This window comes from Emys orbicularis, chromosome 3, assembly GCF_028017835.1.
Source record: "Emys orbicularis isolate rEmyOrb1 chromosome 3, rEmyOrb1.hap1, whole genome shotgun sequence".
Classification (NCBI taxonomy): Eukaryota; Metazoa; Chordata; order Testudines; family Emydidae; genus Emys; species Emys orbicularis.
Genome location: NC_088685.1, coordinates 207069895 through 207083050, shown reverse-complemented (window position 1 = coordinate 207083050; position 13156 = coordinate 207069895). Strand labels below are relative to the sequence as shown.

Genomic DNA, 13156 nt, shown 5'->3' with positions numbered 1-13156 from the left:
GGGCCAAAAAGTTTGCCCACCCCTGTTGTACATGATTCTCTTGCTGGAATTGAATGATTGAGTTTACTTAATTATAATGGGAAATGGATATTAGCTTGGAAGGATGTTGCATCAATTGTTGTTGGTTCCACATGCTATCTGCCATCTTTGTTTGCTTCTCCTTGTATTTGGGTATCAGGGTGTGGTGGGTTGACAGTGGCTTCCCCCAGAGGCTGTTGATGCTGGTCCTGCACAGTGACATAGCTGACTAGATGATGATTATTTTTTTATGTGGTGGTTGAATACCTAGACACTCCACCCACTCCAAAGAGATCTGCCTCCCTGTTCTAGGATTCCTTACTAACCCTGGCTATATCTTCCAGTCCCAACTCACTTCTATCTCAGTGTACCCCTTGTCCTTTTCAGCTGTGATCCTGGGTAGCAGATCCTTCCCCCACCTCCCAAATCTGTACTCCTTTGTGTGCTGGGGCTTGTACCAGGGGATCCTGTCCTATGCACGGCCCACCTCAGAGCGGAGAGTGATGGGCCAACAGATGTTATTCCTCTCCCTTCCCAATATGGAGCAAGTCATTTAATGATACTTAGCACATATGTAGCATTTGTCATTTGATACCGTCCACAAACATCAAAGATATGATCCTACAAACCCTTACTGGCAGGTATAGTCCTTATCACCTGGCTAAGGACTACTCGCATAGATAAATCTTTGCAGGATTGTGCACTGGTTGCTGGAACCTCACAATACGGCGGTGAGTTAAGCTGGGTAAGTATTATTAGTCACATTTAGCAGATTAGGAAATTGATATTAGGGAACTGAGGTTAAGTGACTAGCCCAAAATCACACAGGAAGTCAGTGTCTGAGTTGATACTCCAGTCGCCTGACTTGACTGTTGCCAAGGTGGTGTGGTCCTGTGGATATGGCAGTGGACTAGGAATCAGGAGACCTAGGTTTTGCTCCTGCCTATGCTACTGATCTGTGGCATTACCTCTGTCACTTCATTGTTCTCTCTGCCTCAGTTTCCCCTCCCACTCTGTGTCTTGTCTATTTAGATTGTAATTTCTCCAGGGGAGAGACTCCTTTTCTATTTACTGTACAGTGCTCAGATGATAAATGCTTTATTTTAAAGCTATGTAACCTCTTCCTGCTTTGTTTTCTCCATCTGTAAAGGGAGGATGATGATACTTTCCTGCCACACTCTTGCATTGTGTTAATTAATTTTTGTGAAATGTTTTGTGATCATCAAACAATAAGTATTTTGTAAAATATTATTATTACCAATTAATTTTTGAGGTATTTTTCTTCTGGATGGCAGTCAGGCAGCACACCCATTATGCCGCTTATGAAAGCTATGAGCAGCAGAGAGAAAATAATAGAGCAGAATTCCGTTTTCAGATGATTTGATAAATAATAACAGCAGTCTCTCTTACCAATGTAGGTATATGTTTTTTATCAGCATGTTCTCTTTTTTAGAATTTAGCAAACCTTAATGTGAGGTGGAAATAATAGATGTCTAAACATGTTTTGCTAAAAGGGGCAAGAGTAGCGATTAAGCAAGACTGCAAGATAGGTAAACAGAATTAAAGGACTGCACATTAGCTGTGCTTTTAAATCCAGAATGTGGCTAACTTAAGATCGGGAGGTTCTCAAACATCGTCCCTCAAAATAATCTGATAATACTGAACGGAACAGAGCGAAAAAGAAGGACATTCTTACCTGAACACACAGAGATCGTTAAAGAGCTGATATGAACCTTTTATTTTTAATATTTTATTGATGCTACATAAAATCCTGAGCAGAAGAAGAAAAGAAATGAATGACTTTTTCAGTGTCCTTGCCTCCCTGTTGATATTTTAATGTAACTGTTGTTTTTATTCTGATGTATTCAGAGTTTTTTGTGTGTGGCTCATTACAGGAATACGAGACAATAAGGAGTTTACAATATACAGGTCAAATGATCCCATCAGCTTCCATGAGCAGAGAGGGATGGGATCCCATGCTTCCCATTTGGAGGGAGGGGATGGCCGCAGAGGAAGTGGAAGTCCTCCCTTTAGGTCATTGTCTCCATCTTGCCCTGGCTGCACAACAGCCCTTCCGTGGTTCTGCTTAGTCAGGGGTTGTCTCGACTACTGGGGTAAGTCAACCTAAGTTACGCTACTCCAGCTATGTGAATAACTTAGCTGGAGTCGACGTAGTCTAGGTCGACTTACCACGGTGTCTTCACTGCGCAGTGTCAACGGTAAATGCTGTCCCGTCGACTTACCTTAATCTTCTCGGGGAGCTGGAATACCGGGGTTGACTGGAGAGCGCTCTGCCGTTGATTTAGCGGGTCTTCACTAGACCCGCTAAATCGACCCCGGCTGCATCGATTGCAGCAGCGTCCATCTCCCCATAGTGAAGACCAGCCCTCAGTGTCCCTTGCTCAGACTGGTCCTAAAGTCACAATCCAGCCCAAAACGTGTGGTCAGAGAGGTTAAATGAGAATATCATTGCAAATCATGCTCAGTAAGCCTTTCTCTCCATTTTTGTAGCTTGAACCAGGAAGACCCTTACCGTCCCCTAATGATCTCAAAAGAAAGATACTCATAAAAAACAAGAGGCTGAAACCTGAAGTGGAAAAAAGTAAGTAAAGTTCATTGAACCTTTAAATTAATACAAAAGTATGCACTTTAGATAACTGAATAATGTTTTACCAAACTTTCCAAAATGACGAATATACTGTATATTCACTATGCATGACATTTTGTTTTCACTTGTGTTTCATATCAATGGCAAAGTTTTGCCCTCTGTATAAATGTGTAGAAATTATAAATACTTATAACTTGAAATGGAATTCTGGGTCCTAATCTGTGCTGTCCACACTAAAATGTAACACAGATGGAATCTGTCATAGAGCAGGTGTGCTGTCATCGTTGTGTTTTCCACACCTGCCAGGATGAACTAAAACTGGAAATGGAATTTCAGATGACTCTTCTTTTCTTGCCAATCCTAGTATTCTTCTGCCGTGCATGAATAATGATGTTGGGGTATTAATGGTTCCTGCTATAGCCATACTGATTTGCCCTGGACCTTCTCCCATTGAAGACAGCGGCTAAACTCCCATTGACTTTAGGATTGTCTCATACGGTGCAACTTACAAGCACAATTCAGAAATAACATAAGAGTCCTGCGCTATATTGAGGTAAAATTCCCATTCCAATATGGAATGTATCAGGCCGTGAAAGTGATCAGTCATCTGTTACCCAGGACTTGCCCGCGGCAGTAATGTGTTTGATCCAAAGGCTCTTGAAGTCACTGGGAAAGATGCCCCTGATCGTTTTTTTTTTTTTTAATCCAGCATTGGTAATAACTGTTTTATCAAACTATCCCTAACAACAACGGGTCTCAAGTCCTTTTGTAAACCTTTGCTGCTGACAGCAGACCTGAGCCTAAGATAGGTACTGAGCGCCCACCACTCCTATTAAATTCAAGCCCCTGTCAGAATCAGGCCCTAGTTATTTAGCATTTTCTTCATGTAATTTGAGTTAAAATATTTAATTTTGGATACGAACCATTCGTTACATGGCTAACGTTTATTTTCTCTCTGTTTTTTGTTTTTTAAATAGAACAGCTTGAGGCACTGAAAAGTATGATGGAGGCTGGGGAAACAGCTGCTCCTGTCAATATCCTAGAGGATGACAATGAAGAAGAAATAGAAAGTGGTGAGGATTTTATAAGTGATGCTTCTCGGGAGTTGCTTGCATGCTGGAAAAGGAGGGAGGAGTACAGATAGACATTTGCTACTGAACCTCAGTAGAAGCCTTTTAATATAACTGCTTCACTTTAACGTGACATATCGTCACAAGCACTGTCTTTATAGGCTTCCTACTTGTAACATAAACTCATAAGTACGTTTTTTGGTTAGATTTTAAATAGTGATTCTGTGAACTTGAAGCCCACGTAAAATTAAATAAATGAAAATGTTACAAAGCAAATTAGACCATTAGCAAAAGAAGTTGCATTAACCCTTTCATGTCTCATCTTTCGTTGCACCTGCTGTGCTGCTGTTGCCCTTGGAGTATGGTTCTGCTTTTGATCCCATTTATTTTGTTGATTTGTTTCTTTGCAATTTATCTCTGGGATAACCCTTTGAGATATCTGGGGTGAGGGGTTGCATATAGGGGTAGGATAACACAACAGCAAAAATACACCGAGGAAAAGCAGAGATTAAAAGTGCTGCAGAAGAAGAAAAGCAGAATGAAGTTGTGAAGATATGTATTGCAGTTGCATCTGCATAGATGGTCAAGTCACGTGTGTTAGTCTAAGTAGCTGAGAGAAGAGCATTGTGCAAAGTCCAGGAGGAAACCACGGAGCCCTTGCCAGTGAATGCAGTCTACAGGAATGTGACCTACATCTTTTAATTGGCCTCAGTGTCAAAGGGGGGAGTCACAAAGACCCTACTTATAGCCATTAACAGCTCATCTGATCACTCTCCATCTGAAGTGATTGAGCTTTACCTATAGAAGTTGTGGAAGCTCAAAACCAAGGTGCGGACTATTATATCTGTTATGAGATAGGCATTGACTGCATTTGAATATTGTTCTTTCTACTTAGTTCACCTCCTGGAGGTGATATCAGGAATTGTCCAAACAGGAACAGAGGGTCCTGTGGCACCTTTAAGACTAACAGAAGTATTGGGAGCATAAGCTTTCGTGGGTAAGAACCTCACTTCTTCAGATGCAAGTAATGGAAATCTCCAGAGGCAGGTATAAATCAGTGTGGAGATAACGAGGTTAGTTCAATCAGGGAGGGTGAGGTGCTCTGCTAGCAGTAGAGGTGTGAACACCAAGGGAGGAGAAATAATATGCCATCATGTGCCAGCAATGCCCCCCTGCTATGTACATTGGCCAAACTGGACATATCTGGGATATCAGGAATGGCAATATACAAAAACCTGTAGGAGAACACTTTAACCTCCCTGGCCACACAATAGCAGATGTGCTATTAGCAAAAACTTCAGGACCAGACTCCAAAGAGAAACTGCTGAGCTCCAGTTCATTTGCAAATTTGACACCATCAGATCAGGATTAAACAAAGACTGTGAATGGCTATCCAACTACAGAAGCAGTTTCTCCTCCCTTGGTGTTCACACCTCTACTGCTAGCAGAGCACCTCACCCTCCCTGATTGAACTAACCTCGTTATCTCCACACTGATTTATACCTGCCTCTGGAGATTTCCATTACTTGCATCTGAAGAAGTGAGGTTCTTACCCACGAAAGCTTATGCTCCCAATACTTCTGTTAGTCTTAAAGGTGCCACAGGACCCTCTGTTGCTTTTTACAGATTCAGACTAACACGGCTACCCCTCTGATATTTGTCCAAACAGGGTACCTTGAGCTAAAATAATGGGTCAGTGGATTAAACACATCTTTAAACGGGGGGTGGGGGGGGGAGGGAACAGCAGGAGCAGGGGGAGATAGAAATGGTAGACTAGGATATGCAACATTTTTATACAATTATGGGAGCTGATTTGTATTTCTTCCTCAGCTAAATTATGCTTTCTATGCAAAAAATCCTGCCAATATCCCTTGAAACTGCTAGTTTAATTTTTCAATTCATTTATAAGCACTACAAAAGAAGCTATTTCTCCCATGTACTGAACATCAATCTTTTCTAATGTATTGGTTTGAATTTGTTCATCTATGTATTAATATCTCTCTTCACACATACAATATGTTGCCAGTGCAGTCAGGAAATGCTTTGGATCCACGTCATTCCTGGCTGGCGAAGGCCAGTGGGGGAAATACTGGGCCCATTGCTTATGGGATTGTCATTGCCTCTCTTAGAGAGGGCAAACTGGTTGTTACTTTGAAGGAAGCAATAGTGCAGCCTTTAGTCATGTGTTCATTGCTGGATGCTGGCAATCTAGCTAATCATTGATGAGTACTGAATCTTCTCTTCCCTTCTTGGGCACGTTTAGTGGAGACGATTGTGGTAAGACAATTTTCACAGTATCTAGATGCTGTTAATCTCCTTGACCCCGTCAATCTGGATAGAGAGTTATCTTTGACAAAGAGATGGCATTGGTCATGCTTGTCAGTGGTCTCCTTCTAGTGATCGATGAAGACTAGGTCCTTGTCTACACTACCGCTTAAGTCGATGTAAGTTATGTCACTCAGGGGCGTAAAAAACCCACCCTCCTGAGCAACATAACTGACTTAGGGTGGTGTAGACACCGTGTTATGTCGGCAGGATACGCTCCCCCATTGACGTAGCTTCCGCTCCTCATTGAGGTGGGAAAACTCTCCCATTGACTTATTACGTCTTCACCAGACCCACTAAATCGACACCACTGCATTTATCACAGCGGCGCCAATTTAGCCCCATAGTGCAGACAAGCCCTAGGTGTCCATGCTGGTATTATTAGACCTATCGGCTGTCTTCATTACCATAGATCACAAGATGGTGTTGATTTGCCTGCAGACTCTGGTGGGAGTAGAGGCAACTGCTGTTCGCTGGTTCCATTCCTTTCTCTTGGAGAGATCTCAATGGGTAGCTGTGGACAATTGCCCCTCTTTCAAAGCTCTCAAAAGCAGGGTGCTGTAAAGTGCCATTCCGTCACTTAGTCTGTTCAACCTGTATCTGGGGCTGATCGGAGGGTTAGTAACAAGGTGTTGGGTGTGTTGTCCTCAGTATGCTAATGACACCCAACTGTGTGTGTCTGTCTCATCCAATTTGAACGATGTGGTTCAGTGTCTCAGCCCGTGTCTAGCTGAGTTTGGAGCATGGATCAGAGTGAGCCAGTTGAAGTTCAGCCCAGACAAGACTGAGGCAATGAGGCTGCCAGGGAAAGCAGCCGGAGGAGATGGCAGAGATAATATCCGCCTCTTACGCTGAGGCAGTACATCTGCCATTGGTTACTTGTGTTTGCAACTCAGAGGTGATCCTAGACCATCAGCTGCTGTGTGACATTCATATTACAGCAGTGACCCAATCAACTTTTACCATCTGCACCTGGCTAGGAGGCTGCAAACCTCTCCTTTTGGATGTGGACCTTGTCGGTGTTATCTGTTTTTGTTACCTCGCGATTGGACTGTTGCAATGCACTCTACACGGGGCTGCACCTTTAAATCATTTGGAGACTGAAGGTGGTGCAGAGCGCTGTGGCTCACTTATTCAGCAGGGCATCGTGTGGGGAGTTTCTGACATCAGGATCTGCACTGGCTGCCCATTGGTCTCTAGGTTGAGTTTATGGTGTTGGATAATGACCACCTGTAAAGTCCTAAATGTCCCAGGACTGGCCCATGTGAGGGACCATCTCTTTCCCCATGCCACAGCTGCCTTCAGCAAGGTGCTTGAGCTAGACTCCCCTTGTTATAAAAGGGAAGGGCTGGTTGTCCATGCATTCTCCGTGAGAGGTCGGGAGTCTGGAACTTGCTCCCTCACTCAGTCTGAAGTATCCCAGATCTGGTGACCTGCCAGCCGTGCTGCAAAAGACACCTTTTCAGCAGGGTTTTGGAATGGGCTGAGGGTGACGAAGGGGTGGAAAGAATGTTCTGTAACTGGCTGGCTGGGATCCTGTTGAAATGATTGCTGTAATGCTGCTGGGATTTTACTGTATTAGTAATTATGTGTTAGGGCAATTAGAGGCTTGGATAGGCATCTTTTTTAATTATTTAAATCTAAATAGATCAATACATTTTAAAATAGTCTGTACATAAGAGACCATATTGGCTCCTTTGAAGCCACTAACAATTTGTTAAAATAAAGGAAAGAGATCCATGTATAAAAGAGAATGGATAAAAGGAAAGAGAATGGGTGTAGGCATATGAGAACTCAGATGGTGGCACCAAAACTTTTGAATTTATAATTAAAGAGCCCTGGCTTCATTTCATTTTTGTTACCCCAGGTCCATGATTTTTACATTTTCCTATGACAAATTCATGAATTTTCCAAGAATATGCTAAACTTCTCTCTCAGTATCTACGTCTGATCCACAGATTTATTCTTACACACCGTTTTACTGAATGGAGGTTAGTATTTACTAAATAAAAGCTAGTAAACCAAGGAATCTGAGGGACTTATTTTAAACACCCACTACTTGGAAATCTTTCTACCTCCTTAGTTTTACTCGCTTTAGAAAATGAGCCAATTCACAGTGGTGTGATGGTTTTTGAACTGGTTCCACAAAAATATCTGCGGCTATGTTTTTCATGCTCATTTCCTTCCTTTTCATTGTGTAGCTGATCAAGAAGAAGAAGCCCATCCAGAATTAAAATTTGGAACTGAGCTTTCTGCAGATGACTTGAGTCAAAAAGAAGCTGTTGCCAATAGTGTCAAAAAGGTAGGTTTGCTTCTGACCTATATTCTCTTGGAAGCTTTTTCCCTGGAGATGGCTGGGAAAGACCTTTCATTTTGCGGAAGGATCACACTATGTGTTAGTTATAGGAGAAAATACAGTATGAATCACACAGGGATTTTTCTAGCAGAACTGCTGACACTTAAATTCGTGGTGATATAAAATTTAACAAGCCAAAACCTGCTGTGCTTATTCAAGCAAAACTCCTATTGTAGCAAATGAGAGCTATATCTGGGAAATCACTGTGCACAGACTACAGGTTTTGGCCAAAAATTGTTAGACACGGCTGCAAACAGTTTCCTGCCTACATACCTGGCTGTGAATTGTGTGTCACAATTTAAGAGCTGTACTATGGAATGAATATCAGCTTTGTCGCTCCGGTACTACTCCTAGCGTGGCCTCACCCCATTCCTTACCTCAGTTATTTTTGTGCCGGGCTCTCTGAACAGCAGACACCCACTACCACTTGCTGTGCATTTATGAAACAGTGAAATAGATCAGGTAGCAGGAAAATACCCGCAGTTGGAGAGGATAACACTGGGATCTCAGAGGGCAGACTGGGCACAAGGTCTTATTCTTCCACTGGTACTTATCATAGAATATTAGAGTTGGAAGGGACCTCAGGAGGTCATCTAGTCCAACCTCCGGCTCAAAGCAGGACCAACCCCAACTAAATCATCCCAGCCAGGGCTTTGTCAAGCCGGGTCTTAAAAACCTCTAAGGATGGAGATTCCACCACCTTATCTTAGTGGTTTGACATTCTGTACTTGGTAAGCGAACATTACTTGGTATAGCACTTGTCCATAACTAGATACAGTACAGTGGAATTGAAAATTAAGCTATGCTGGCTCCCAAGGCACCAGAGCCTGCTTGCCACTGAGGTACCATAGCATTCTCCTCTGTCATTGAAGCATTCTGCCCTTCTTCTCTCCTGCATGGCTTGCTGTGGCTCGTTTGAGATAAAAATATCGATTGGTGAAGTTCTCCTTGCTGTACAAACTGCCTTTCACAATCTGTCTCTCAACAGCAGTATCACAAATAATCAGAGCTGCCTGCTTGCTTTGTCTTTGATTCAGCATCCTTGCTTCTTCAGGACCTTTTACAGAGCTTCCGAATGAACTGCAGATTTTCCTTCTCTGCTGTAGGGCTGTTTTGCTTATTGAACTAGCAGGCCCCCAACTGCCCTATTGGTTACTCCGAGTGGTCAGCCATCCTCTGCATGAGCCCCTCTTTGCTCCCTCATTGATCTATGGCTTGACAGTAAATCGTGATTCTCTCTGTACATACATTGAGAGCCAAGTCACTATTTTCCTGTCTAAGGTTCTCAGTGGTAGCGGCTTATAATTGAAGGAAGAAAGCACAGGGAGTCACTCAGTGAATGGAACTCTAGTGGCCAGTAACCTTGCAGTCTCGTGGGGCAGATAGAAGCATTCGTCCACATTTGGACATTTACAGCACGTAGCACAGAGCAGCTGCAATCCTTGTATCTTCAAATGCCCTCAAAGTCTAGACACCCTGAATATAGGATGGCAAATGATCTTTCATGTGTGCGCACTCTCTCTCAATCTCTCCCCACGAACTTTTGGCCATTCCCCGCATGATACTCCTATTACCAATACTAGCAGCTGTATCGTTCCACTCCTTTTGAATTTGAAAGATCCTGCAAACCTTTGAGAGTTAAATGATAGATGAACCATATAATCAATTGGAAGGGGATATACTTTTTGCCAAATGCATTAACCATTTGAGGGTTTTCTTTTATAACTAGGAGTGTTTCATATTGCAATTTCTTTGGGTAATGTATATATATTTTTTCCTTAGGCTCTGGAAGATTCTGAACAAGAAAACAATAAAAAGGTGACACATAGGATGTTATGTAGTTTCTATTATATTTCTTTATATATAAACATTTTTATCTACAATACATTCATAATTGTATAACTATTTTACACTCTATTTCTTTGCACCTTGTGGCTCCTTTCTCCTTGTAATGATGGCCAATAAATTGCAGTTCCATCTCCCCCACTTCCCTTATTCACAGGATTTTGGGGGAAATCAGTGGGATAATACTAATGGGGGAAAAACAGGGATGCATCACCTGCCCTCACTTAGAAATATCTGATCCCAGTAGAAACAACTACACCCCAATCTCACGTGCCTGGGACCGTGATTCCTTAAAAAGGATTGACAGAAATCACGCCAACTTTTTTCCAACTCCCTTCGTTCTGCTCCACTTTATTTATCTCTCTTTCTCTTTGTTTTTTCTTTTTCTTTCCCTTGGGATTTGTGCATTTATCTTCCTCCAAGAATATCTTCTGTTAGTCTCACACCCTCCCTCCCTCCTCCTACTTGTCTCCATGCATTCTTCCTTTCTGTCATTTAAAACCGTTCCTGACCACACTTTGTTTCAATCTCCTCTGCTTTTTAGGGGGGTTCTGCTTCTTTTCTTGAGATGCGGGTCTACAGGGATCCTGATTTTTTTTCATCCTTAACTCACTTCAGCACCCTACAAAGGCCATGTGTTGTGGTAACCATTCCTTCAGCTCAGGGGGGATGGCTGTAAGTGGCATCCCAGCCTCTTATTCCCAAATCCTACAATCCTGTTTTAAAAGCCTAGATCCCCTGCTGTGGATATTGCAATGAGAGTCAGACCTTTTAGTCTACAAATTATGTGTAAGTGAATATATTAAAGTTAATAATCAGTAGATTACCTTGGTACATGCTCAACTAGGAGAACTCTTGTGTCATTAGAGTATTGTATGGTTATAGTCCTGGGGCCCTGTTCTCCTGTAGTAGGATACAAACTCTCATTGATTTCCATCCCACTGCATTTTTTCATTTATACACTTTAGGACCAAGGTTGTGAAAAGTGACTAGTGATTTTGGGTGGCCAGCTTTGGACACCTTGAAAGGGCCTGATTTTCAGAGGATAGGTGCTCATCATTTGCTGAAAATCAGGCTTCCTTAAAATGTCTCAAATTGGCCTCCCACAAATTGAGACATCCAAAATTACTAATCAAGTCTGAAAAATCATGGCCTGCAGATCTAAAGAAGTTTGTTTTAATTTGTAGTCAGCAGACTGGTAAAAATTAACCTGATAACAAAAAATGCATGATGATAAAGTCATATTCTGCACTGCTACAGAATGTCAATGTTAGTGTTTTACATGTCAAGAGCTCAATCTTGCAAGCCCCTCTGCATGTGGAACACTTATTGACTTTCCCGTGGACTGCTTGTGGGATCGGGACCTGTTAACAATGGTAAAATAAAGTACTGGTCTGGTTATATGGACTATGGAAAATTTAATTTAAGTGTGAATGCAAACCAGACAACATGGGCTTCACCATGGTCACTCAACTCCCTCAGGCAATCAGTGACTGGCAGGTAATGCCCTTCCTTGTCAGCCTAAGAGGTTGTCTACACTGTAGAGACAACCGATGCCAATAAGACAGGGCGTTATCCCACAGCATTGTTCAGTCCCCTTTGACTTTTTTTTTAATCAGTGTCCTGGATTCTAATTTGTTTTACTAACATCTTATAATATTGCTCACTAATTCGGAGATCAAACCTCATACATGATGCCCATTAACATTGAGTGTTTTGCATATATCAATAACGGAATAGACCCTAACTGTAGCATTGAGGTTCCAACTTTTTTGTGTCATTATGTGTCTATTTTAATTTCTGGAGATAGAGGCATAATTTTTTACGTCGTGTTGAAAACTCCAACAAGTGCAAAAAAAAAAGTGATTAGTGGATATACTTTTAAATGTGCTTTCAGGGTATAGTAACTGTTGAAGATGAACAAGCATGGATGGCCTCTTACAAATATGTGGGTGCTACAACCAATATACATCCATATTTATCAACAATGATCAACTATGCTCAGCCCGTAAAGTTTCAAGGTTTCCATGTAGCAGAAGGTAACATAAAAGGTTGAATGAAACAACAGTATTTGTCTTCTTACTTCTACTTAGTTTCGTGTAATGATTCTTATATCCAATTTGGTATTTTTAGAATCGGTTTAAAATTCTTGTTGTAGTTTACTTAACTCCATTTGTATGGTATTTACAGAACACTTACCTGGAATATAGAATTAACTTGTTATTCCATTTGTCATCCACAGGGAGGCACTGAATTATTAGGAGTATGTTAAGTTAACATATTATACCTCATTGCAAAGAATAGATCATGTACTGTAGATCTACTGCTTTTTTCTCTTTCAGTAATGTAGGATAAATGTGATTGTCACAAAGGTCAACAGTTTGCTAATTGTGAGATATATATATACATATATATAATACCCTAAAACATGTACCATATTACTTTCTAGTATCTAGTTATACCACTCATGCTCTTTACGTAATTGAAGTGTTTTCATAAATATAAAAGCCAAGTTTTGATGGCTCACAAGAATGGTCTTATAGAGAAGAGAATGACAAATAAGAAAACATCCGTTAAGATTATTTCAAATGTAATTTGGTTCTGTAAAATGGCAGGTAGTAGAAAAACAGAGAGATCTATGTTACTGCATTGCATAGTATTTATTGCATGGTTTTCTATTTTGCTCCGTTTTATACTCAGTATTTTAAAATGGATTTTACTTCTTATTGTTCTAGAACGCAATATTCATTACAATATGTCCTCTTTTAATGAATCAGTTGGACTAGGGTATTTGAAGACGCATGCAATTGAATTTGTGAAGTATCCTTCTATTAAAAGTAGAATACCGAATACCAGTTCTGTTTTTGGTTAGCCAGTAGACGTCTGTCCTATATACAAGAATCATTTAGTTCTAATTTTACAATATATTGTCCA

At 41.3% G+C, this 13156-nt stretch overlaps 1 protein-coding gene across 4 annotated transcripts in view; it reads left to right on the top strand.

Annotated features, from left to right (window-relative positions):
• The window catches only part of PLCB4 (phospholipase C beta 4), a 131146-nt gene that overhangs the window by 48770 nt on the left and 69220 nt on the right, over positions 1-13156 (top strand). For 2 of the 4 annotated variants that reach the window (XM_065400905.1, XM_065400907.1), the window contains exons 15-20: positions 2530-2620; positions 3604-3699; positions 8223-8323; positions 10160-10195; positions 12120-12261; positions 12958-13042. In XM_065400905.1, coding sequence (XP_065256977.1) covers positions 2530-2620; positions 3604-3699; positions 8223-8323; positions 10160-10195; positions 12120-12261; positions 12958-13042 — 551 coding nt within the window. The remainder of the gene's footprint in view (positions 1-2529; positions 2621-3603; positions 3700-8222; positions 8324-10159; positions 10196-12119; positions 12262-12957; positions 13043-13156) is intronic. The other 2 variants (XM_065400906.1, XM_065400908.1) reach the window with 1 other exon arrangement.